Genomic DNA, 25,593 nt, shown 5'->3' on the forward strand with positions numbered 1-25,593 from the left:
ACCCTTAATTACTGCAACAAAGAAAAAGGCTCAGCATTATCATTATGGACACTAAAGATATAAATAGGAACTTAAACCCAACATTATGTGCGAGCTGTAGAGTTCAAGATAACTTTTTATCAACAAGTTATCACATTTGGTTAACTCTGGTATCTTACCATTCAAGAGTTGTGGTCTCAAGTCCTGGTCAATGCATGTCTGTGTAAAATTTGCATGTTTTCCAAGTGTATGCATGGATATTTTTTTCTTGCACTCTGGGTCTTCCTCCTGGATCCAAGATAGGTTATTTGGACACTCTGATTTGGCACTTCTGAGTAAGTGTGAAGTTGTATATGAGTGAGTGTAATATTCAGGGTCAGTTTCCACCTTGCTCTCACTGCTACCATTATAGGTACCAGCTCACTATGACCCTAAACTGGGAACGTCAGTTATAAAAATGATATATGTATAGTTTTATAGTAAGTGTTTTGTGGGGGAAATAGTATTCATTAAATTAGTAGAGTGATTGGTGAAGTACAAAGGAGTTGTTAGAGGAAAATGTGTTACCATTATGGCATACTGCAGAAATTATTCATCAGGTACTGTTTTGCTCAGCTCCATAATTAATAGAATTTAAACTATCCACTTTACCGATCATGAATTCTGAGTCTGACTCCTTTATCTGGACATTGTTTGTTTGGAGTTTGCACATTTCATCTTTGTCTGCATGAGTCTTCCTTTAGATACCTCAGTATTCCTCCCACATCCTCAATAACATGCAGGTTAAATTAACTGCAGATTTCATAATGGCCACTATGAGTATGTGTGTTGGCTCTGAGTTATCCAGAGCTGCTTCTTGCCTTTAACACAATGCTTCTGGAATAGTATCTGGCCTCCCGTGACCCTGCATTGGATTGAGTGGGTTTTAGAATACTATGTTATTTTTTCTATAATTACATGCAGAATATGTGCCATAATCACTTCCCTTGGTGAATTTGTTATTTACTTTTTGTTTAATTTCTACAATGTTAAAAAATGCAAAAGTTTAAATAGTACATTTATGTTTTTCCCCTTTTTGGGAGACTGTACTGCTCTGTGTGAGTCTATCCATTTATCCATTTCCTTAACCCAATAATAATAAGAAAATCAAAGCCCTTATTGGAAAAAATGCACTTCAGGATAAGTACAAAAATGCTATTATGTTAAACTGTAATTGATTTTTGCAATTCAAATTTAAGCATTAAAACTATCCTTTAAGCAATCAAATAATTTTTCCACCTTAATTAGACTGCTGTATACACTGCATCAAAGCTTGAAACAAAATATTTTAAATTCTGAATTTTTTAATAAAGATCACTGTAAGATAGCACTTTAAAGTAATAATATCTCTTCCATTTTCTGATTTTAGACAAGTGCTGACCTTCATAATGAGTGTACTGAGACCCACACTGGAACTTCTGCTTCTGCACCATTAGCTGCTGGCATATTTGCCCTGGCTCTTGAAGCAAAGTAAGGCAAAACGTCTCCCTATTATTCAGTAACTATTACTTTATAATTATTATATTATTATTATTTATTTATATTTCTGCACAAACATAACCAGCAAGGACTACAAATATGTGACTACTTATATTCACTGAATCAAGCAAGTAATCTATTCACTGCATGATGATTAGCCGTGTTTTGTTTTTTTTTGTATTTGTAGACTTTTAATTTGAGATTAAAAAAACAGTAAATTCTCAGAAAGGATCTACATGTTAGAGAGACTGAAATTTTTAAATTAGTTAACATATGAGTTTGGGCATCTGCAGCCTATCCAGGGTTGATTCGTGCCTTGATACCACCATTTGCCAGGACAGGCTCTGGCGTACTATGATTCTGATCAGTATTAACTGGATTGAGAATGTATGTATGTACAATGTAGCTGTGGATGAAACAGTTTAGTAATAGATTATATCACTTACATCATATACTATACAATGCTAAGTTTAATGTTTCCCTTTTGGTATTGTAATTTATTAGCTTAGCCTGTTCCTCAATAATTCTCCCACTAATTAAAATAATAGGAAGTAAAGAACAGAAGATAAAGGTCTGAGATTTAAGTTTGTTGCTATATTTTGTGGAACAGCTGGATTGAACCCCATTGACAGAATATTTTCTAATTTCAGATAGTAGAACAAATTCCTAAGCCATTATGAAGCAGAGGTTGATGTACAGGATTTTCCAGATTAGCACAATTAACTAGCATATAAGATCTTCTTCAATTGTTGTTTTAAGAAGTACAAGAATAATATAATAATTAAATCACTGTGAAAAAGATATTTAATAACCCATCTTTTAGTCAGAATTTAATATAGCTGCCACTCCACAATTTTAGTTTCTTTTACACACCACAGTTTTGAAAAGAAAACTGTATAGCAATATAGAAAATAAGACAAAATAATTTCAGAAAACAAAAGTCAGTATGCTTATCCTTAAAACTCTACTCAAACAATTTACATTTAGGTATTGTACATAAAACATTAAAATAAAAAAAAATGAATAACTTAATAGGTTGCAAAAATTTTTCTTTGTAAAATTTTTATTTAGAACAATTTAAAAAAGAGCAGCATAATGGTATAGCAATTGGTGCCACTTTCTCATAGCTCCAAGAAAATGGATTATAGTTGCGCCATGGACACTGTGTGTTGGTTTTGCACATTCTTTCCTTTTCTTCTTCAGTTTACTCTGTCTCAAGCAGTTTTTTTTCCAATTTCCAAACATGTGCCAGTTAGGTGAATTTATCGTACTAAATTATCTTGCTTACTTGAATGAGTGTGAAATCATATAATGTAAAAGTATCCTCTGTGATGGACTGGTTGCCTAGTTGTGGTGGTGTGTTTCTTTGTACTTTGTTCCTTTTAAATTATTAATATATTTTTGAATTTTTCATTTGCTAGCCCAAACATTACTTGGAGGGACTTGCAACATTTAGTGGTCTGGACATCAGAATATGACCCACTGGCTAACAATCCAGGCTGGAAGAAGAATGGAGCTGGCCTGATGGTGAACAGCAGATTTGGGTTTGGCTTACTCAATGCTAAAGCACTTATTGATTTGGTTGATCCTAAAATATGGAAACATGTGCCTGAGAAGAAGCAGTGCATTGTCAAAGATGATACATTCAGTCCCAGGTAAGTGTATCTTATTTATTTAGACTGGATATTTAATTATTGCCACAATGGAGGAAGAAATAATTCTATATGAACATTATATAAAAAAAATCAGTTCATACTGGTATGCACCACAGGAAGGCTACACTTCAATAACTTTATTATATAGTTTACTTCAGTCTATTTCTGCTGCTGTGGGGTTTTCAAACTAGGGAGAGGTGGTAGACACCTTGCAATTTTTCTGTTAATGCTGGCATCAACAATTTGTGCAACTAGTCAGGTTTGCTACAAAGAAATGATACTCAGTTTAGGAAGAACTCAAGGACAAGGTCTAGACTTGGTTTTTAGAAGTGGTCTCTACCCTTCCTGATACTTTTTAAAAAATAAGTCTAGGCTGCACTCATTAAATGATCCCACAGCTTTTTGCCTGGGATAGTGTCAGCAATATTGTGTTGGAACCTGTGTCAGTGAACCAGCTGATCATTTTGTTTTGTGTACCAATCTATTGTTTTTATATTATAAACAACCAGAAACATAGATTATTACAAAACATTATACTAAGAAGTTTATGTGAAAAAAATGAAAAGGTATTACTTTGTCATAATATAAAAATATGCTTAGCTCAAAGTGGTTTTAAAAATTAACTTATTTTATAACTTACATATTCATATTTATATTTAATAAGTATTTTTGTAGAAACTGGTTATGCTGCCTATTTTAACTTGAACCAGTAGCTAAGAAAACAGTTTCAGCTGGCATTGGTATAGCATGCAAACGCAAGAATCCCTTAGCTTATGCATGTCATGTACTTGTACATTTTGTTATTTCATGTATAGAATGTATGGTTATTTAAATTTTAATGACATTATTGTCTTAGAAGTGCAGATGTCATTTTGCTTAAAAGTTTTTTCCATAATGAATTTAAAAGAAAGAAAGAACACTTAAATTGTTACTTCTGGTAAACAAATGTTACACTCTAAAGATGTTCTCCGTCATAGTACAGGCAGCCATTTTCTGTGCTATGTGAGTCAGAGGTTTGAGCTGCTGATGTCATATGTGTGTGTCACAACATAATGCAGGCATCCCATTCAAATTGCAGTTAATAGATTTCTTGATTTTTGTGTTAATGTGTTTGGTTTATTTTGATAAATCTTGAACATTCCTATTTTATAACAATTTTAGATCTGACCAGATTGTCAAATTTACTATTATTGTGTTATGAAAGTTTCTTTGCTATATACAATTTTCTAATATTTATTAATCTAAATATTTTAATATGAATCGAACAATTGATTTAGTTTATTTATAAACTTTACCAATAAATAAATATTTAATATAAATATAAATAAATATAAATATTCAACCTAAACGAATTATGAGTACATTAATGTAATCTACAATATGTTGTCTGTTTAGAAGGAATAAATGTTTTCTATAATTTTCTGCTTTAGCTGTTTACTGTGCAGGGTAATCACTTTTAACCTTTTTAATCTATCAAATAATTACAGTGTCATAGTGCATATTGAATTTAACATATTACAATTATTATAAAGGATGTTGAGTTTGTAAACATGCTGTATTTTGTATTGGTGAGACAGAGGTTAGAAAAATTAGAAAGTGAAATAGGAACAGGGATTTAGCCAGTTATGCTTTTCCAGATTAAGAGCAGAAATAGTCAATGTTGAATTAATCTCCAAATCGTACAGTATGTGTTACAGGCCATCAGTAGTTCCCTTAATGATATGTAAACTATGAATAATCCATTGCTATTGTAAGTGATGCCACTCGTATTGCTTTGTTTCTCTATCAAAAAATGGCCGAAAGCCTCTCATCTATCCTAGATTTTCCCTTTTGCTTACTAAAGTGATTACAATTAATTTTTTTATAGTTGGATCTTTGATTTCAGATTGACTCATTTTTAAGATAAAGGGTAATTATTAACATTTTAGGGATGTATTATCTTGTATTATTGTAGACATTGGAGAAATATGTAGTGTAACTCTCTTGGGATGACACAGGGTCTCAGTGGTTAACATTACTACTTTACAACTCCAGGGTCTGTAAGGTCTATAAGGCACATGTCCTTTGCATGTATTTTTATCAAGTTACTGCTGTTTTTCATCTTTCCCAAAGACATGAATGTTACATTAATTGGCAAATCTAAACTGGCTGAGTATAAGTGAGCATGTGTAAGTGTGCTTATTATGCTGAGATGGGCACTGGATACCTACACCCCTAAACTGAATAAACATTTTAGGCGCTTAAAATTGAGTTTTAACCACTCTGAAAAATGTCAACTTTTAAAGGCAAAGTTGTTTAGTTATACTTATTTTTTTGGGCTGATGTCTTTATCCAAGGCAACATACAACATTTGAGATACAATTGGTTGCATTTCTTTTGTTTTTCCAATTGGAGTACATGCAAGTGAAGTGACTTACTTATGGTTGCACAGTGTCAGCAACAGGATTTGAACCCACAGAAGGTTTTAAGTCCAAAGCTTTAACCACTACATCACACTGCCTATTAACATATCTAAAACAACAGTAGTAAATGCACATGTGAATGATGACAGGAACCTTGCAGATTATTTTGCTTATGGAGAAAATTCCTAGTACAAATCACAGTCTCCTTCTTCTTTCATAAAAAAGAAACTGGTGTAGCATGTAAGAAGTTAAACATAGCTTCGTTCTAAACACTATTTTAACAATGAAATACCGTAGGGAATGTTTAATTTATTAGCTTGGGTAACGTATTAATAATGCTGAATGACTTGAGGGTTATGGGTTGATATTTTATTTCCTTACAGTGTTTAACCATGCTGTATAAAATTTCATTATTACGTTTTTGGACCAAATGTAAAACATAGTGAAAAACTAAATAAACTGACTGAAAAATATTTATTTCTGACATCAACAGAAATTTATCAGTCTAAGGAAATTTTAAATTTTGGGTGTACTGTTCTTTCAATGACAGTTCCTTTAAATTCTTCTGAAGTACTGTACTTTTGATCCACTTGTTTATTTACTTAGGTCCTTGAAAGCTGATGGTGAAATTATTATTGAAATACCTACAAAAGCCTGCGCTGGGCAGGAAAATACCATTGTTGCCCTAGAACATGTACAGTTGGAGGCAAGCATTGAATATACTCGCAGAGGTGATCTCCACATCACTTTAACATCCCCTTCAGGTAAGTTAATTGTTGTGCTATGCAAAGCTTCTGGATGTTTTCCTTCAAATGAGTTTCACGTAACTATTTTGTCTTAGTAAAATTTTGAATAAAAAAAGTGTAAATTTTGGTAAAAAAATAATTTAGATCAAAGATAGAAAGGTCCCAGAACTAGAATAATGCAACTTATTCCTTTACTAAGCTATTTTTAACTAATCTGTCTGATAAAAATTATTGTTAACAGATGTATTGACTAATTGCCTAAGCCTGACATTTAAATTATTAATTTAAAAAACTAGAAATAATCCATCTGATAAAAAGTAATTAACAGGTTTAGCATTGGCTCAATGTGTATATAATAGGACATTTTAGCATAGAACTTTTAATGAGGATTACTGTTTGCATTAAAAAATGATTACTTTTTACTTGTATTGAAAGTGTAAGAAAATAAAGTAAGAGAAGCGTTGAGTCAGCTGAAAGCAGTACTTCTGCAAAAGGAAAATGTGTAAAAAATCACATTGAAAAAGGTAAAGGAAGGGTACTTGTACAACATTTTGGCAGTTAACTCTTAATCAGATACTTTGAGTACTGAGAAAAGCGCTATATAAATGTAATGAATTATTATTATTATCATTATTACATTATGTTATGTTTTGATATCATTTACCAGTTACACAGTACAGTATTAAGTAACCAAACTTCAACAATAAATGCCAATACCCATAAATTTAAAAGTACACAACATTTTTTATACTTTAAAAGTAAATCATAAAAAGTCTCATATAAAAAAGAAAGAAAAACATCAAAAAGAAAGCATCAATCACAAAAATGGTAAATTATAACAATATAGTAAAATAGAAACTGAATCTGCAGGACAAGTAATATTAAGACTGAAATACAATATGTCCAGTTCTTACTTCTGCTCAACCCCTGAGATTTTCTATCTCTTAGTCAACAACTGCTTAGCACAGCATCTTGCCTAAATGAAAGTATGATGTTCACCACCATCTAAGCAGTTGAGTTGCACCACTAGATGCACTAAAGTCACACTCCACAGCTCATTGCAGGGCTTTATTTAATTCCCAACTAGTAACTATTAATTAATATTTCTTACCACACATTATAATTAGTGCTTTGTATTATGATTGTATACAGTCGCTATGAAGTAAGCTATTTCAAATAATAAGGTAGTTAAAAAACACAAATAAACTTTAAACAATACCCTTTTGCTTAATTGCTTGGATGACGTTTGAAAACTCACAAGTCTTATCAGATTCTTGAACATGAATGCAGTTAAACCAGCTGTCAAATAAACCTTGTATGTAACACCTAACAGTACTCACCAAGTTATCCTGGGATTGTGTCTTATTTGCATACAGTGAATTACATATAGTAGCTGTACTAGATCAGGCAATGAATTTTAGAATGCACCATTTTTTCTGGATAATGCTGGATTCCTTGTTAACATTTATATGAAGGGCTGAATTTATTTCATTTGTTGTGTTTCTCAGACTAAATTATGTTTATTTAAGATGCAAATGCAATGCAGAATGCAAAAGGTTTTCTCTGGTGTCAGATAATTCTTAATACATTTGCATTTATCTTCCTGGAGTATGCATTTTTCAGATCTATTTTGACCAGAATATGCATTATTAGATAATCAATCTGTACAATAAATTAATAATAGAAAGAATAATTTTATGGTTGAAATATAAAAATCTGAAAACAAAATGTGAACTAAAAAAAGTGTTTTCCTCTTTATTTCTACTTATAGGGACAAGTACAGTTCTTCTAGCAGAGAGGGAAAGAGACACATCTTCTAATGGCTTCAAAAACTGGGATTTCATGTCAGTTCATACTTGGGGGGAGAATCCTGCAGGCACTTGGACTTTAAAAATAAATGATGTTGTAAGTAATGACAAGGAGCTTGATATCCAGACATGTGTAAAATATATATAAAAGATGTTTTATTCAGACAATACTATTTTTTCTAATTGGAAAAATGCTATTGCTGTAGTTGTCTTTAAGGCAGAAAAGGAGAGAAGACAGGCTTATAATAAATTCTACCTCTGTAACATGCATCCCATCTGTTTGTGAGGGTCTGATTATCTATCAATTTCATTCACAGGAAAAGCAGCTAAACATTAACACTGTAGGACTATTACTTGCAAATATCAGCAATACTATTTCTATTCTTGTTACAAAGGAGGTTCCGTGCCTTAAATAAGCCATAGAGATATATTTTTCTTTATGATTATTATTTCTAGGAAGAGTTAATCAACGGACTACTTTATGTTTCAATGGAAAAAAAATCCATTGCTTTCTTTCACTTTTTTAGTCAGGGAGAATGGAGAACGAAGGGCGAATTGTAAACTGGAAACTAATTTTACATGGAACATCTGTAAAGCCTGAACATATGAAGAAGCCCCGAGTGTACACTCCTTACAATGCAGTGCAGAACGATAGGAGAGGTGTAGAGAAAATGGATGACCCTGTAGAGGTAAGCAAAGAAAAAATTTTGCATCATATTTTGCATAAAGGTCAAGGAAATTTGCAGGAAAAAATGAAAAGCCAGCCAAATACATGTTTATTTATTTTTCAGAGAGCTGGTTGATTTATACATAATTTTAAATCAACTCTTAAAAAATCTACTTATTAAGCCAGTTAAACAGTGTAACAAGCAAATTTGTATTTTTCTCATGTTCAGTTTGTTTGATCAGATCAGCAATAACTTTAATTAGACATATGTGGCATTTATCTCACTTATTGTTTTAAGTTGCATGTTCTGCTGTTGTAGAAGGGAGGATGCAGTTTAGTGCTTGTCTGAAGTGTGCATGTAAAGTAGTAATAGTAAGCATTGACATTAGTGAAAAAATAAATTGTTGCTGAGAAAGGTGAGACTACAAAAGAATATGTGTAATCTTGGAACAGTTTGTAAATATTCTTGCCTAGCCTTGTGGCTTTATGTTTAATTTTTGAATGTAATAGAAAACTAGTATATATTTTGTTTAAAATGGCAACAAGGAGTCAAACAGAATTCTGTTCTGATATTGAATGCTGTATTGTACATTCTAACATAAATACTATAAATGTGTTTCGTTAGATGTACAATGCTAACTTATTAAAATGTGATTAATTTTAATATTGTCAAAAGTGCCTGACATTTTTTTTTACTATATTTCTGTAAAAGGTTTCTTTTTAGGTGCATTAAAACAATTTATTTACATAATGTCTGATGTATTTTACTTCTTTCTCAGTAACTAATGCAAAACTGATTTTTAACTTCAAAGATAAAAACCTCAAAGATAAAAAGTTAAACATGTCTTTTGAGTATTCTGTTGAAGAAAGTGTTCTTTTATGAAAGGAGTAATTTGTTAAAAAAAGAGTTTAAATACATATCACATAACTTGCTCATGAGCAAGCCACTTCATCCGCTTGTGCTTCAACTGGAAAAAACAAAAAGAAATGTAACTAATTGTATCTCAAATGTTGTAAGTCACTTTGGATAAAAGCGTCAGCCAACTAAATAAATGTAAATATAAACATCTTTAAATGTAATTAAATAAATGTAAATCTAAAAATCTAAAAAGCTTTATTACAATATATAGCAAGAATTCTCAGATATATTCTGCGACATTATGCAAAACTGTTTAGCGATACTTTTGCTATCTGTATATCTTACCCAGCCATATAGTAATTTGTATTTTATTTTTGCTAGTTAAGGTTAAAATATCATTATATTAATACTGTTAGTGGTTTATAATAATCAATCTTTTTTTTCAGGATAATAAACTTTTAGATGAAAAATCCAAAGATAGTGATTCTAGCAACACCAAGATGGAGGAGAGGGCACCTTCAGAAGCCTTGATGCGCCTGTTGCAGGATGCCTTTGCCAAACAGACTGTCCAGAGCCAGGTGCAGAAAAGTCCATCAAACAACCCAGAGTTTCATATTCCCCATCAAAATTTTTACCAAGCTTTTGACAACCTAAACAAATATTCTCCAATGAAGGACTCTGTGGATAGTCTGTATAGTGATTATAGTGATGCATTTTACAATGCCAAACCATACAAGCACAGAGATGATAGACTTCTCCAAGCGTTCTTTGACATCCTTCAAGACGACAACTGATACCTGAGAAATACTTGTTTTATTGTTGAGACCCAGACCATCACCTTAGTCAGAAATCCATTCAGGTCTTATTTATTTAATTGAAAAATACGCATTTAAAAGTTTAGTTTTTTATTATTATTATTATTTTACTTTCTGTTATTTCACCTAAAGTATACTAATGTGATCCTTTGGTGTCAGCATTCCCCAACCTTCTGTAGCTCTGTTACGTTAAGTTTGAAGCTAAAATGCAAGATCCTCACTCAGTCATATACTATTGAAAACAACTGTGGCTTCCTCTTTTTGCCTGCCTTAAAAATTAAGCTACGTTTGCTTGCTCTGTTTTATTTTATTGGTGATTCTATATTAGTTCTTTTAATCTTACTGTACATGAAAATCTTTGATTAACCTGCCATAGATAATTACCAATTACCCAATGTAAGTACTGGTGGTAATATATACATAGACAGATAGATAGATAGAATAGCCAGTATTTAAAAGTCCAGTTTACCAAAATATATATTTATCTAAATAGAAAACTGTCAATAATACAGTATCAGTTGGTCTAGCAAGTTTATCCAATATTTATTTGAAATCACTAAAAAGACTTTGATATGTGCAAAAGAGATGCCATATTTTAAAGAAAAACATAGGGGAAAAATTGACCAGAATTTAAATAACAAAAACCAAATATCTTTTTCTGTATTTTTGTTTTACTGTCATAAAATGATGTACAATTTTAAAAGAAGTTATTTTAGAAAGTGAACAACATCTATTGGTTAGTGAAAGAAATACAAAGGCTGTTACTAATTTCATCAATAAATTCCTAATGGCTCATCTAATCCACACTTTCGAGAAAATACAAAATGACATCTCCTTAGCTTTCAAACAGTTTTACTGAAGCAAGAAACAAGTTATTTCAGTTTTTTACAAGTGTAATTCAGCACAAGACTTATCCTGTTGTATAATATAAACCTATAAACTGCCTCAAAATGATTATTCTGTATGGTTATGCAAGGCTTATGGATATACAATTTCATTTTGATCCCAATTTCAAGGCATATGTGTCTTTACTATAGTTAGGTGAATCAGGACCTTGTTATGCTGCCTTAGAATTTAATTATGTGATAAGACCATTCAGGGTGCTCTTAGAATGTAATTATAAGACAACAAGATTTAATTTTTTTATTTCAGGAACGAAGTGCAATTAGGAGATGGCGTCAAACAAACTGGTACATATAATTCTTTTGGAGCTATGCAGGTGTCCGTTCAGTTTATGAAAGTTCAGAACTAAATTGTGTAGATGTTTTTAAGAAAATATCTTTATTTTGCAGCTAGGCAGCTTAAGCATATTTTTTAATTACCATCAGTAATGTACTGTGTGTTCTCCTACTGGTATTTACCGTAATCCCTAGTGTGCCATTAGCTACTTCATTTTTCAGTGCATTTGGTCTAATGGAGTAGCTAGCCCTGCTGCCATCACCAGAAATGGTGAAACTCTGTATATTTATCTACGTTCTATTTTTGTGTATGCTCTACTTGTACTAGGCACTTTGGTAATGTTGTATAAATGTATATGAAGCAAATCCTTTCTCAATATATATTGTCCTTCTGTGAAAGCTTTACAAGAGATTTTAAGTGTGAAAAATGAAAACAGATTGTTTTTTACATAAAAAGAAAGTATATATTAACTTTGTAATGCAGTACTGCATTTATAGTATATTCATTAATGACAGCACTGCAGTCTCTGGGTAATTTCATAGTAAGTGTATACAAATAATTTGACTGCCTCACCATCATCTTTAAAATATGGGAGAAAAAGTTCTTCATGAAAGAAAAACAATACAAAATGTATTGTGAAATAAGGGTAAACAACTTAAATGCACATACCTAATGATTTACTAATTAAAATTGCTACAGGTAGAAGAAGAAGATGGTCATGTATTGACACACAAAGTGAGTAGAATTATTTTTCTGTGTAGAGCTCATGGGAAATAATTTTATTAAATAAAAGAAAATTAAGTCTTGGGCTGTAGGATCTTAGTTTCAAGCTAATACCTTAAGATGTTTTAATCCAGATCACGTATGCTTCACAGATCCAATCACTAATAAAATACTTTCCTGCATGGCACTATTTGCATATTTCTTCTGCAACAGCCCACAATCTTCTGTCATTAGTAAGTCAACAGGTGGTTTAATCTTGTTTAAAGTTTCTTCCCTTAGTGGTCAAGAACACTGGAGTCACAGCCACCATTACACCATGACAGACACATGTGTTCAATAATTAAAAGATCTAAATCAACAAGTTATATTTAAATTGTGTGGTGTATTTGAATATTAAAACTAAGGGTTACAAGAGAACAGGACTTACTATAAATATGCTATATAGATTAAGAATTATAAAACTCCTCTTTTGTGTTCATATTTATATTACATATTTCTAAAATATATTTGTAAGGGTGCAAAAAGCTAAAGCATTACAACATTTAGAGGATAAGAACACCAAAACAATTGTAAATATTTTGAATTTGTTTCCATTCATCAGAAGACCTTTAGGTGCTTTAAAATACTGGGAGAACACAAAAAACTAGCCTGCTCACATTTTTTTTTTTTTACCACTATTTGCTCTGGAGAGAACATGCTACCTCTGTTAGAACTTTCGATTTTACAGATCTATGTTTATACAGGGCGGCACGGTGGCGCAGTGGGTAGCGCTGCTGCCTCGCAGTTGGGAGACCTGGGGACCTGGGTTTGCTTCCCGGGTCCTCCCTGCGTGGAGTTTGCATGTTCTCCCCGTGTCTGCGTGGGTTTCCTCCGGGCGCTCCGGTTTCCTCCCACATTCCAAAGACATGCAGGTTAGGTGGATTGGCGATTCTACATTGGCCCTAGTGTGTGCTTGGTGTGTGCGTGTGTTTGTGTGTGTCCTGCGGTGGGTTGGCACCCTGCCCAGGATTGGTTCCTGCCTTGTGCCCTGTGTTGGCTGGGATTGGCTCCAGCAGACCCCCGTGACCCTGTGTTTGGATTCAGCGGGTTGGTAAATGGATGGATGGATGGATGTTTATACAGTCTTCTCTAGAATGATATATAATGAATTTGTGGGCCGAAACACCATATCAAGTGTTCCTCCAAAACATATATTTGAATAAATGGTAAAAAAGTTGCATGCTACTTGTTCTTTGCCCAATGTACAGAGACTAAGAAATTTTTCTGTCCATATCCCATAGGTTGTTACCAGTATTGTTTATTTTATAAAAAGAAGACCTCTTAAGGTGACTCTGCAAATATCACAACAGATGGATGTGCCATAAAGGTCATGTCAGCATATAGTCCATCATTTGTGGATACTTTCTCATATGCTTTTTCCTGCCACTCAAGAAAATATTTTGTTGCATTATTTCTCAGATATGCTGCCTGCAGCCATTGGTATCATTGTGCACACTTGCACTCCACTTGTCTAGTGACAGCTAGTGAAGGAGAGCTTTGCTACATTCATAGCATGCAATCAAGAGGAAATAACTTGACAGACCCTACAAGCTAATATGTTTATTATTAATACATGTGCTGAGGAGTACATTTAACCATCCAGTATGGGGTCACAGTATAAAGCAAGAAGCAACCATGCAGGCCATGATTGCATAGATAAATACATAAGAATTTGCTGCATGCAAACCAATAAAAGAAACCTATAAATAAAGCATCTGTTTATTTTTACTACAGTTATTTACTATAGATACTATTTTGAAACAGGATGATCTTACTTGCAAATTCTAGTGTTGATACATCAAACCTTCAGAGGCTCAGATTTAATTCTTAGCCTTTTAATAGTTGATGTGTTTGCGTGAGTTGATTGCAATATATAAATGTGTCCAGTGAAATACAGGGGCATCTTCCTATGTTGATTCTGGCCCTGTACTCAATGTTGCAAACATAAGCTTTACATGTTTTCCAAATGCTCTTTGGATGGCAGACTTACTTGCATGTGAGCAAACAATAGCATCATGTCCGTAAATGTCTGCCTTATGTGACAGCAAACAATAATACTTTGAGATCATGAGCAGCAGTGAGGTACTGGTAATAAAGTGACAGAAAGTTGTTAAAATCTTATTTGCTTATTGCCAATTGAATACATTATGTGAAATGTTGTTTTAGTAGTGCATATGTATAGTATATAATGGAAATGAGCTTGTAATATTGTGTATTTATGTTATTAACACGGCCAAGTACTGACCTCAACTGTATTTAGTAGAAAAAATCAAGAATATATTGAAAAAGTGCACTTTCAGGTAATGGAAAAAATTGAATAGACGACATTGACATCATCAGCAAATAACAATAAACAATACAATAACATTTATTTATATAGCACATTTTCATACAAACAATGTAGCTCAAAGTGCTTCACTAAACAATACAATAACATGTAAGGTTATACTTTACATGATGATTACATACACATTTAGCACACCTTTACTTTTCAAGTTCAGGTTCAAATTTATTGTCACAAGTGTGCACATGCCTAACTTATCTAATAGCTCTCGACTCCATCTTGTGGATGAAAAGGAAATTGCAATACAAGCTAGGGAAAAATATTGCCAGCACGGCATGCTATTTGACTCAAAATCACACCACAAGCTTTCGTGTAACCATAAGAATTAAAAGATCATTAATTGTTTGACAATTACAGTCTAACTGATAGTGGTCAGAGATGTCGCTTCAAATTTCCAGACTCCTAGCCCCATCATTATATATGTGACAGTTCCACACTCACTGCATGTTTACATGGAAATTAACAGATGAGCCCCAACCAACATACATTTCAAAGACATGAAGTTTATGCTGCTAAACTCAACAACAAGTCAATATACAGTAGGTCTGAGAAAACTGGGATCCTGATTTCTGACTTGCACATAAAACTAGCTGGACTGGCACCTCCTCACAAACCTTGTAAGGTAAGTGGGTCTGCAAAATCAGTTAATAAACTTTCAATAAATTACTTAATCTGCAGAAGAAATCTAGTAAAGTAATTTAGTTAAAACTTATGGATATCATTTGTTAAAGCACATGCAAAATATGTAATGGTTATCCAAAGAACTGAAAATATAAAACAAAGTCTTTGTAAAAAAATAAAATAGTAAAATAGTAAAAGTCTTAGAATTTAATCAAACTTCTAAATACATAAATATTGTACACCCAAATAAAGGGGATGGATGTTATTTACCTCACAGCACATTAAGGTCAAAATTTTTTAGGTAATTAAGAACTATTCTTTTTCTTCCTTCGGCTGCTCCCGTTAGGGGTCGCCACAGCAGATCATCTTCTTCCAAATCTTTCTGTCCTCTGCATCTTGCTCTGTTACACCCATCACCTGCATGTCCTCTCTCACCCCATCCATAAACCTTCTCTTAGGCCTTCCTCTTTTTCTCTTGCCTTGCATCTCTATCCTTAGCATCCTTCTCCCAATATACCCAGCATCTCTCCTCTGCACATGTCCAAATCAATGCAATCTCGCCTCTCTGACTTTGTCTCCCAACCGTCCAACTTGAGCTGACCCTCTGATGTACTCATTTCTAATCCTATCCATCCCTGTCACACCCAATACAAATCTTAGCATCTCTAACTCTGCCACCTCCAGCTCTGTCTCCTGATTTCAGGTCAGTGCCACCATCTTCAAGTTGGTCTCACTACCGTCCTGTAGATGTTCCCTTTCACTCTTGCTGATACCAATCAATCCACAAATACTCGGGGAGAACATGCAGACCCTGGCAATTCAGGAATGACAGTACTGCACTACCACTCTATGTTAAAACATCTACTAACTTACTAAAGTTTAACCTGATTAAAACTAACTACCTTTATTTAGTTTTATACAGTATATATACAGTATGTACTTATAACATCTGCTTAGTTCTTGTCACTTGATGACCAAAGCATGCAGTGAATAATGATATTGATGGCATCAGACAATATCTTTGCAAAATAATGTAATACATTGGCAAAGTCATTGAGAAATAATGCAATACTTTTGTGAAATCATGCCATCTGAATTGTGAAATAACACAAAACATTTTTTTGAGTTGTAGGAATAAGCTTCCATACATGTATAATTGAAAAATACAATATATTTTTTTTAAACCTTAAACTTCTTTTCTATTTTTCTATTTACCAATGTTATTTTTTTTTTTTTGCATTTCCTGAAATGCCTATAACCCTATCTCTGATCTAATAAATATTGTTAACATTATTTTTGTATCGTGCATTTATAAAACAAACAGTAGCAGAATATATTCTTTTGTGCTCCACTTTTTTTTTTTAAGTCTACATCGTAGTGTGGATCGTAATAATGTAATCCACGTCTGCAAATTAAACCTTATTACTCTTGTACCTTGCAATCGAATAATTAAACATTTGTAATGTACATCATTATAGCCTTATGGATTCTACTGTTGTTGTTTTTTTATAAAAATCCTTCCATCTATTTGTTTTTACTTAAATTAAGGACTCTATAACCATTCCATGCAGTTGTTTCACACTGAATCACATTTTTTTTATCTGTTTTATTCCTTCAAATGTTGCTATACTCTTCTGGGCCACTTAACTTTCACCAAACGTTAGGGGCTTCAGTGACATTTTAGCAGGTCTGCTATTCACACACTTTAATCCTCCAATGGTAGATAATTGTTTAGACTTTTTACAGTGTAAGGTATGGTTCTGTTTCATAATAAAGCAGATAGGAAGTGGTGCAGACAACTGGGACATTATTAACAGGATGGGAATAGTCCTTCAGCATAATGGAGTCATATCATTGAAGTAGAAGATGGCCTATGTGGCATAAAATGATGAGTTGCTCCAACGATAAGTTGCTAAAATCCTGTCCAAAGCCCATACTAAACAGACAGCTTTCAAAGTACATGACATCTGAGATCAGAGGACCTTTAGCCCAGGGTGGACACATTGTCACATTTTGAATGTGGCGTTTGCCACAAATAACCAATAACTAGAACAGAAGCCTAATACTCATAAAGTGAATATCCTTTAAATTTTCAAAGGTTGTGGTCCATTTTAAATGAAGGAGAACCCATCTTAGCACACTCACATACCCACGCTAGACCAGTTTATTGTACTCAACTAACCTAACTTTACATTTTTTTGGATTTGGCCATGATGTTATCAAGCTAGTGTTAAGAGCTTTTAAAGAATCATTTAGCACCATATGCTCTTTAGTTTTTCCTTCCCTGTCATTGGTAATTAACATCTAGTCACCTCATTGTTGGACATAAAACCTAGAAAATACTCATTCCTTTTTAGACATTTCAGCCAGAGGCATAGGTTTATATATACAGTATGAAACAACATCAGACACATCAACATTCCCTTGCACCATGATTTATTTATATAACAGCCTTACTTTAAAATGTCTTTCTTCCTTACCTGACAAATCTGAGGACACAAATTCAGTGCCACAAGATGTTTCTGCACTTGCCCTCTGTGTGTACAGTATGCCCATCAGATTTAGGAATTCCTCAAAGTGTTTCAGTTACAAACCTCTCTCCCCTTGACTTCTGTTTACTCCACAGATCATTCCTCCTCAGTAGATCACTGTTTTCTCCAATATTTGGAATTGTTCTAGACAGCCGAACTATCAATATATCCAGTTCAGAATCTGGCATAGACGTTACCCTACACCCTACACTGCAATTATCTTTGCCTGATATTTCCCCTTGGTTTACATCCTGGTGATCCTGGGTCTGTTCAGGCAATATCCTGGCTATCCTAGATAACTGAACAACAAGATATTGTTGAAATCCCAGCATGTCTATTTAACCGAGTGTCCAACCTGAGATCAGATGACCTTTGGCCTTGCGTGGAGTCAGTATCAATCCTTACATGTGGTGTTTGTTAGAGCTATCCAATAACTAGAACAGAAGCCTTGCAAACAATTCACCATTGACTTTTGGATTGAGAAGGAGATTTCTCTGATTCACACCCCTGCAGGTGTCCCTGAACATGAGCACTGAACACTCAGCAATGGCAGCTTTAAAAGACTACACCGTCAGACACTGCAAGGTCTAGCAATCATGTTTTCAATGAGGTGAGCCTGTGATGATGCGGGTTCGGCTCCATGCTCCCATCTGCTGTCTGGGAGCCCTTGAACCCAACACCGTCAGTAATGTTACCGATGAGCTAGAAAGTGAGGCAACAATAGCAAGGGGATGGTACAAATGTGCAAAGGTGCTTTTATTTAAAAACAATCAAACAAAAGAGTGTTCAGATAGTGCAATGATTCAAAGTTCCAATAAATAAATAATCCGTAAAAGAAATGTGGAGGTTTAAAAAACAATAGAAAAACAATCCTTTAAAAACGAGGTTAAAATGTTGCTGGAAGCAGTCCTTTAAAACAATGACAAGCCCGGTGCTTCTTTTACACTAGCGTCTCACCTGCTTCTCCCGTTTGGGCCCTGCAGCAGGCGAGATGCTCTCTCTGCAGCTGACCTTCTCTGAGCCTGCTTCTGTTGTCAGTCACCTTACCGATCCTTGGCTCCGGTCGGCTCCTCCTGACAGTGACTTGGGATTCCCCAACGACCAAGGCTGTCACGCTGGGGACACCACGTCCCAAGTCCCGACTCCTGCTGCCTTCCGCGGCCTTACGCGGAGAATCACCCGCCTTCCGGTCACTCCTGGCCTTCAAAGTAATCTCTACGGTTGCGACCACACTGGGTGTCGACCAAACACCCAGGCTGTCCACTCAGCTGCCGCGAGCTTGCTCTCACTCGCTGGTTCTCCCGCATTGACCTTCTCTCTCTCCTCACTGCTTCCTGCTTTTCCTCCACAACCTCCATTCTCTTCTTTCTCCCTTTCTTGTTCTACCCCTTAACCGTCTCGGGCTTCTCTTTATAATGGATGTGGCAGCTGTGGCAATCAACAGTTCCCGGTAACAATTACGGAGCGGACCGTCCCTCACCTGTGCACTTAGGTAAGAAGCGCCCACAGCACGAATCCACCCGGGAACCGCTTCAGCCACACTACCACGCCCCCTCGCTACGCCGCGAGCGCAGTGATTATTTATCTAAACCTGGCCTTTGAGAGATGTGGACCCGCTATATCACAGAGCCACTGATCCTCTATTGAATAGGGGGTATACTACACCAATTACATGCGTAAAGTTGAGTTCTGAGATATCTTTATTATCCTCCTGCATGAACCTCAGCTTCCTTCAGTGTTACCAGAACCACTTTCCATTGGCTAGTTAAGAAATAATTTGGATATACTGTATCTCCCATAGGCCCATCACTTGGCGGCACAGAGCCTGACTTGTAAGGCTTCATTTTGTGGATGGTCCCGTCCAAGGCATGAAAGAACACTTCATTGCTCTGAACTTTTCAAGTTCAGTACTTCCGAGAAGAAAATGTGACCTTGTGTAGTGTATTTTATGATATTACCACATGACTGAAACAAGGACATGAAAATGACATTCATCGAAAGCAGGCGATTTAAAAATCTGCTTCAACAATTAGAACCAAAATAACTGCACTTTCACTGTTCATATAATGATGTGAGGGTGTCAGCATACAACATGGACAACGCTGCACACAAAAGAGGGCTGGGGCTGCAAGTTAAGTGTTTCACACATACACTTAGTTTAGCGAGTCGTCTCCTTGGACCACTGCATTCACAGGCTTGTTTTCAAATCAAACTGCATTGCAACAACTTTATCATCATATTGGAGGAATTTTCATGATATACTCACACGCTGCACGGAGCAGCAAGATGCACTTACTGTAAAAGCTCTCACGGGCTGCAGATGTAAGAACGAGCGCACAAGACATCGATACACGTTTCAAACACACTGATTTAGAAAGAGCGTAAGAACAAGGAGGAATTTTACAGACATGGATCTGGCATTGCTCTCGGCAGCTGTCCTCTAACATGGTGGAGAGAGAAAGCAGCCACATTCCTAATGCTTATTTTTCTGGTCAAACCATCCATCTGTCTCTGCTACTTTTGTATCCAGTGAGGGAGTGTTTTTAACAGAAGAGAGGTCTCAGCTTCATGCAGAGTGTTGACATTTCCAGTTCTTCATAGAACCAGTCAGGACCTTCATCTAACGGGGCATTCAAGCAAGAACTGAAAGAACAGACATTGTTGGGGCAATGTTGGAAGTAAACATGCAGCTAAAGCTATTTTCCAATTGGAATAATCCACAATCATTTTTTAACATTGATATTCTAAACACATCTTGATAACGTCGATGATGTATCCATTCCTTGTAGCTGCACTTGTTGAGGATTTCTAAATAGTTCAAAATGCAGCTAGGAGAAAAGTGTTCCGGCAGTTAGTGTGACTCGTACAAAAACAAAAACCTTTGCAGTCCAAGTGTCTTTGTTTTAAAAGTGTTAGTAAGATTCAAAATGAACAGTTCACAGAAAAAATAAGGAAGAAAGTTGATAATAAACCCAAAAAAAAGGAAAAGATTGTCCTGTCTATGTTTTTTCATATGGCTTGAAGTTCTTAAAGTTTCTGTATCTTATCACATACATATGTACATATGGTTAGAAAACTATACGCCCTTCATGTCTTTCTGTCTAAAAGTTCATGTTTCTTTCTAGCTGTATAACTACAGTCTAAGAGCATTCTATTGTTTAAATACACATATCTCTCTATTATATAAAAAAATCCTGGGATGAGATGAGACTTTTTCAGAGAGATAATTTCAAGTCCCGTGAGATGAGACTTTGTGCAAAGAGATTTAACCACGCCCAGGGATGGAAATAAAAGACAAAGAGTAGAAGACAAAGTAGAATGCCATAAAGAGGTTCAAAAACATTGGCGCGATACACATGCAGAGCAGGTTAGAGATAATGAGAGTACAAAAATTTGAAAGTCTCAAAAAACTGAGAGTAAAGAATGCATTACCGCAAACAAACAGAAATTATTACTCGGTGATAGCGAACAGCGAAAAGAGATCGAATATATGGACATAGGTGACATGACAAGTATGCAGATATTGTTCGGCTTTAAAGTTTAAGTCGGAGACTTGTAGATCGTCTAATTTGTGTTGCCATCAGGGAAAAGTAGTGTTTCTTCCCAATGAAAACATGTATCTGCAAGAAATAGATTTATTATTTGGTGAAAGTGAAGTCCACAAACACAATATCTGAACCTACAATAATCTGTTCGCGTTTGCATCAATCAATGCACAAAATTTAGATTTACATGATTCAGGACCATACGCTATGAGAATCTGTGGTCACGCAACAATTAAAGCTACTACAAGTTTAATTTCAAAGAAACCACAATCCGATCAGGTTTATATTTCAGATCACGGAGAAGCAATGCAACATAAAATTGAAAGAGTTAAACGATCGGACGCATTAGAAATTCTACAGCCAATAATGGATACAAATTCATACGTTCAAAAGTATCGCACTTTACACAAAATTTATCTGAAAAACACAGACAAAGAAGTTTTCTTGGATTTCTATATGAATCCGAAAGATCACGCTCGCATATATAATAAACCAACATGTGATGAATTGTTAGCGATAATAGTTTTGAAAGACGGAGATATCAAAGACAGAGTTGATATTCCTGTTTATCCAAAAGCACAGCACGATTTGTCGCAAGCTGCAGATCCTGGAAATGACTAGCACGTAGGGCCTGCACAAGAAATGGAGAGCAAAGCGAGCAGGGGGCGGAGCCCTCTAGTATGGAAAAATATTAAGAACATTCCATTAACTTTTTAGTTTAGAGGTAAAAATAGAATCTTAAATTATCTATATAAAAGCTACATTCTATTCAAATTAAGCAAAACTAAGATAAATTTACCATAAACATGAGCTTGAAAGATTTGGTTCTTATGATTCTATTGAGCAAACAAGTTCCAGTCTGTGCATTGAGCTCAAGGTGCTTTAAAAGATGTCAAAGACGTAGTTATATGCAAAGAGAAAAAAATTAAAATTAGACAAGAAAAAATGTATGAATAATATAAAAAATAAATAATGCATACTTGCATAAGACAGATATACTGTATGATTATGAGAAACAATCAAATATATATATATTTTTTTTCTTTTTTTTGTAAGTCAAGCCAATGAGGAGGCTAGCTGGTGAGGGTGGACAGAAAAAAAAATGAAATCCAGTTAATCCCTAACCCTAAATCTGTAGAGTTGCCAGGCCAAATGCCAGCCACTGGGTATTCTGCCTAACATAAATGTTCTTAAGTAGTTCTTTATTATTTTTGAGGATTCAGCACAGTGGATCTGCAGGTTGGGGTATTTGCTTTCATTCAAACATTCAGACAGCACAGGACTTTGATGAGGTGAAGAACCAAAAAAACAGAAACGTAAAGATTAATAAAGATTCATTGAAGAGTATTCTGTGCATATCTAATTTATTAAGCATAGAATTAAATTGTAGTTACAAAAATGCCAAATTAAAAAGGGGGTTTTTAGGGATTTTTTCTTAAATGATCCACAGTGTTATCCTGGTGTATCTCTATTGGTAAAAAAACAGGAACAGTGAGAATTGATTAGATTACCCAAGTATGGAAGGGTGTGTGTTTTATAGCTGTAGTTGATACAGTATTTGTATAAACTTGGTCCAATGTATTCTGTACTATACTCTAGAGGGCCAATGCACATATTGATAGAATTATCACCCACAATTACAGCAGCCCAAGTAAGCAGAGAGCTAAGGAGACTTCGTGCCAGCAAAGCAGTGGGTCCAGATGGAGTATCGCCACAACTGTTGAAGGCCTGTGCGCTGGAGCTGGGGAGTCCTCTACAGCACATCTTCAACCTGAGCCTGGAACAGGGGAGAGTCCCGAGGCTCTGGAAAACATCTTGCATCACCCCAGTCCCAAAGGTATCATGCCCTAGTGAGCTGAATGACTTCCGGCCTGTCGCTCTGATGTCACATGTGATGAAGACCATGGAGCGGCTGCTGCTTCACCACCAGAGGCCACAGGTCCACCACACCCTCGACCCTCTGCAGTTTTCATACCAGGAGAAGGTGGGAGCAGAGGATGCAATCATCTATATGTTACACCGATCCTTCTCCCACTTGAAGAGAGGCAGTGGTGCTGTAAGAATTATGTTTCTGAACTTCTCTAGCGCCTTCAACACCATCCAACCTCTGCTCCTTAGGGACAAGCTGACAGAGATGGGAGTAGATTCATACCTGGTGGCATGGATCGTGGACTGTTTTACAGACAGACCTCAGTATGTGCGTCTTGGGAACTGCAAGTCTGACATTGTGGTCAGCAACACAGGAGCGCCGCAGGGAACTGTACTTTCTCCAGTCCTGTTCAGCCTATATACATCAGACTTCCAATACAACTCGGGAGTCCTGCCACGTGCAAAAGTTCGCTGACGACACTGCTATCGTGGGCTGCATCAGGAGTGGGCAGGAGGAGGAGTATAGGAACCTAATCAAGGACTTTGTTAAATGGTGCGACTCAAACCACCTACACCTGAACACCAGCAAAACCAAAGAGCTGGTGGTGAATTTTAGGAGGCCCAGGCCCCTCCTGGACCCCGTGATCATCAGAGATGACTGTGTGCAGAGGGTACAGACCTATAAATACCTGGGAGTGCAGCTGGATGATAAATTGGACTGGACTGCCAATACTGATGCTCTGTGCAAGAGAGAACAGAACCGACTATACTTCCTTAGAAGGCTGGCGTCCTTCAACATCTGCAATAAGATGCTGCAGATGTTCTATCAGACAGTTGTGGAGAGCGCCCTCTTCTATGCGGTGGTGTGCTGGGGAGGCAGCATTGAGAGGAAAGACGCCTCACGCCTGGACAAACTGGTGAGGAAGGCAGGCTCTATTGTAGGCATGGAGCTGGACAGTTTGACATCTGTGGCAGAGTGATGGGCACTGAGCAGGCTCCTCTCAATTATGGAGAATCCACTGCATCCACTGAACAGTATCATCTCCAGACAGAGGAGCAGCTTAAGACTGACAGACTGAGGAGATCGTTCCTACCCCAAACTATGCGACTCTTCAGTTCCACCCGGGGTGGGGTAAACGTTAACATTATACAAAGTTATTGTCTATTTTACCTGCATTTTTATCACTCTTTAATTTAATATTGTTTTTTATCAGTATGCTACTGCTGGAGTATGTGAATTTCCCCTTGGGATTAATAAAGTATCTATCTATCTATCTATCTATCTATCTATCTATCTATCTATCTATCTATCTATCTATCTATCTATCTATCTATCTATCTATCTATCTATCTATCTATCTATCTATCTATCTATCTATCTTATTGTGGAGGGTACAAAGTACAGTGAAATTTTCACTTGCATGTGATCATCAACATGCAACATGTCTTAAGTTACTAGAGTGCAGATATTTTATTTTAATAGTTAAGATTTTTTTTTCAATAAAAACTTACAAAAACTCACAATAAATCTTATGTAATTGTATACTGATTTACATTTATTTTGCAGCATTTTGATATATGAATGTCTAATAGGAAGTAACACTAAACACACAATTAATTTCTTTCATGAAAATTTTAAATTGTGGGAATATTGTATCATAAAGTCTGAATTGCAGTGTGAATTGTATGGTCAGATAAGTGTATTGTCTCATCTCTTAGTCATAAGAACATAGAAAATTTTACAAATGAGAGGAGACCATTCAGTCCATCAAGCTTGTTTGTTTATCTAATAGCTCAGCTGTCCCAATATCCAATCCAGATACTTCTTAAAGGTTGTGAATGTTTCTACTTCAACTACATGTCTTGGTAGTTTGTTCCAGAGTACCAGAGTCAGCCCACCTAGTAACCCAAGACAGATGTCCGACTAAACTACACATCTACTGATACAACCACCAGCCTCCAAAAAATGGCTCCAGGGGTAAGTCTCTATTTGGAAAGCAATAAATTTTTTATAAGAACTAATTTTGTATTGCTCTTTGTCTGTGCTCTGTCCTTATCCCAGTTTTCTAAGGGTATCTACTCTATACCAAACACCATCAGTCTAATGATGACTGAAACAAACAGGGTCACAATTTCAGGAGGGTCTAATTCATATACTATCGTTCCAAACAGAAACCTTAAATCCATCCATCCATCCATTTTCCAACCCGCTGAATCCGAACACAGGGTCACGGGGGTCCGCCGGAGCCAATCCCAGCCAACACAGGGCACAAGGCAGGAACCAATCCCGGGC

At 35.5% G+C, this 25,593-nt stretch overlaps 1 protein-coding gene across 1 annotated transcript in view; it reads left to right on the forward strand.

The window, feature by feature from the left end:
* The window catches only part of pcsk1 (proprotein convertase subtilisin/kexin type 1), a 57,025-nt gene extending 44,560 nt beyond the window's left edge, over positions 1-12,465 (forward strand). The window contains exons 9-14 of the mRNA XM_028804776.2: positions 1,388-1,488; positions 2,919-3,152; positions 6,161-6,318; positions 8,072-8,205; positions 8,636-8,797; positions 10,081-12,465. Of these exons, the coding sequence (XP_028660609.2) occupies positions 1,388-1,488; positions 2,919-3,152; positions 6,161-6,318; positions 8,072-8,205; positions 8,636-8,797; positions 10,081-10,428 (1,137 nt within the window). The 3' untranslated portion in view covers positions 10,429-12,465. The remainder of the gene's footprint in view (positions 1-1,387; positions 1,489-2,918; positions 3,153-6,160; positions 6,319-8,071; positions 8,206-8,635; positions 8,798-10,080) is intronic.
* The last annotated feature ends 13,128 nt before the right edge of the window (positions 12,466-25,593 follow it).

The sequence above is a fragment of the Erpetoichthys calabaricus genome, chromosome 7 (assembly GCF_900747795.2).
Source record: "Erpetoichthys calabaricus chromosome 7, fErpCal1.3, whole genome shotgun sequence".
NCBI classification, from domain to species: domain Eukaryota; kingdom Metazoa; phylum Chordata; class Cladistia; order Polypteriformes; family Polypteridae; genus Erpetoichthys; species Erpetoichthys calabaricus.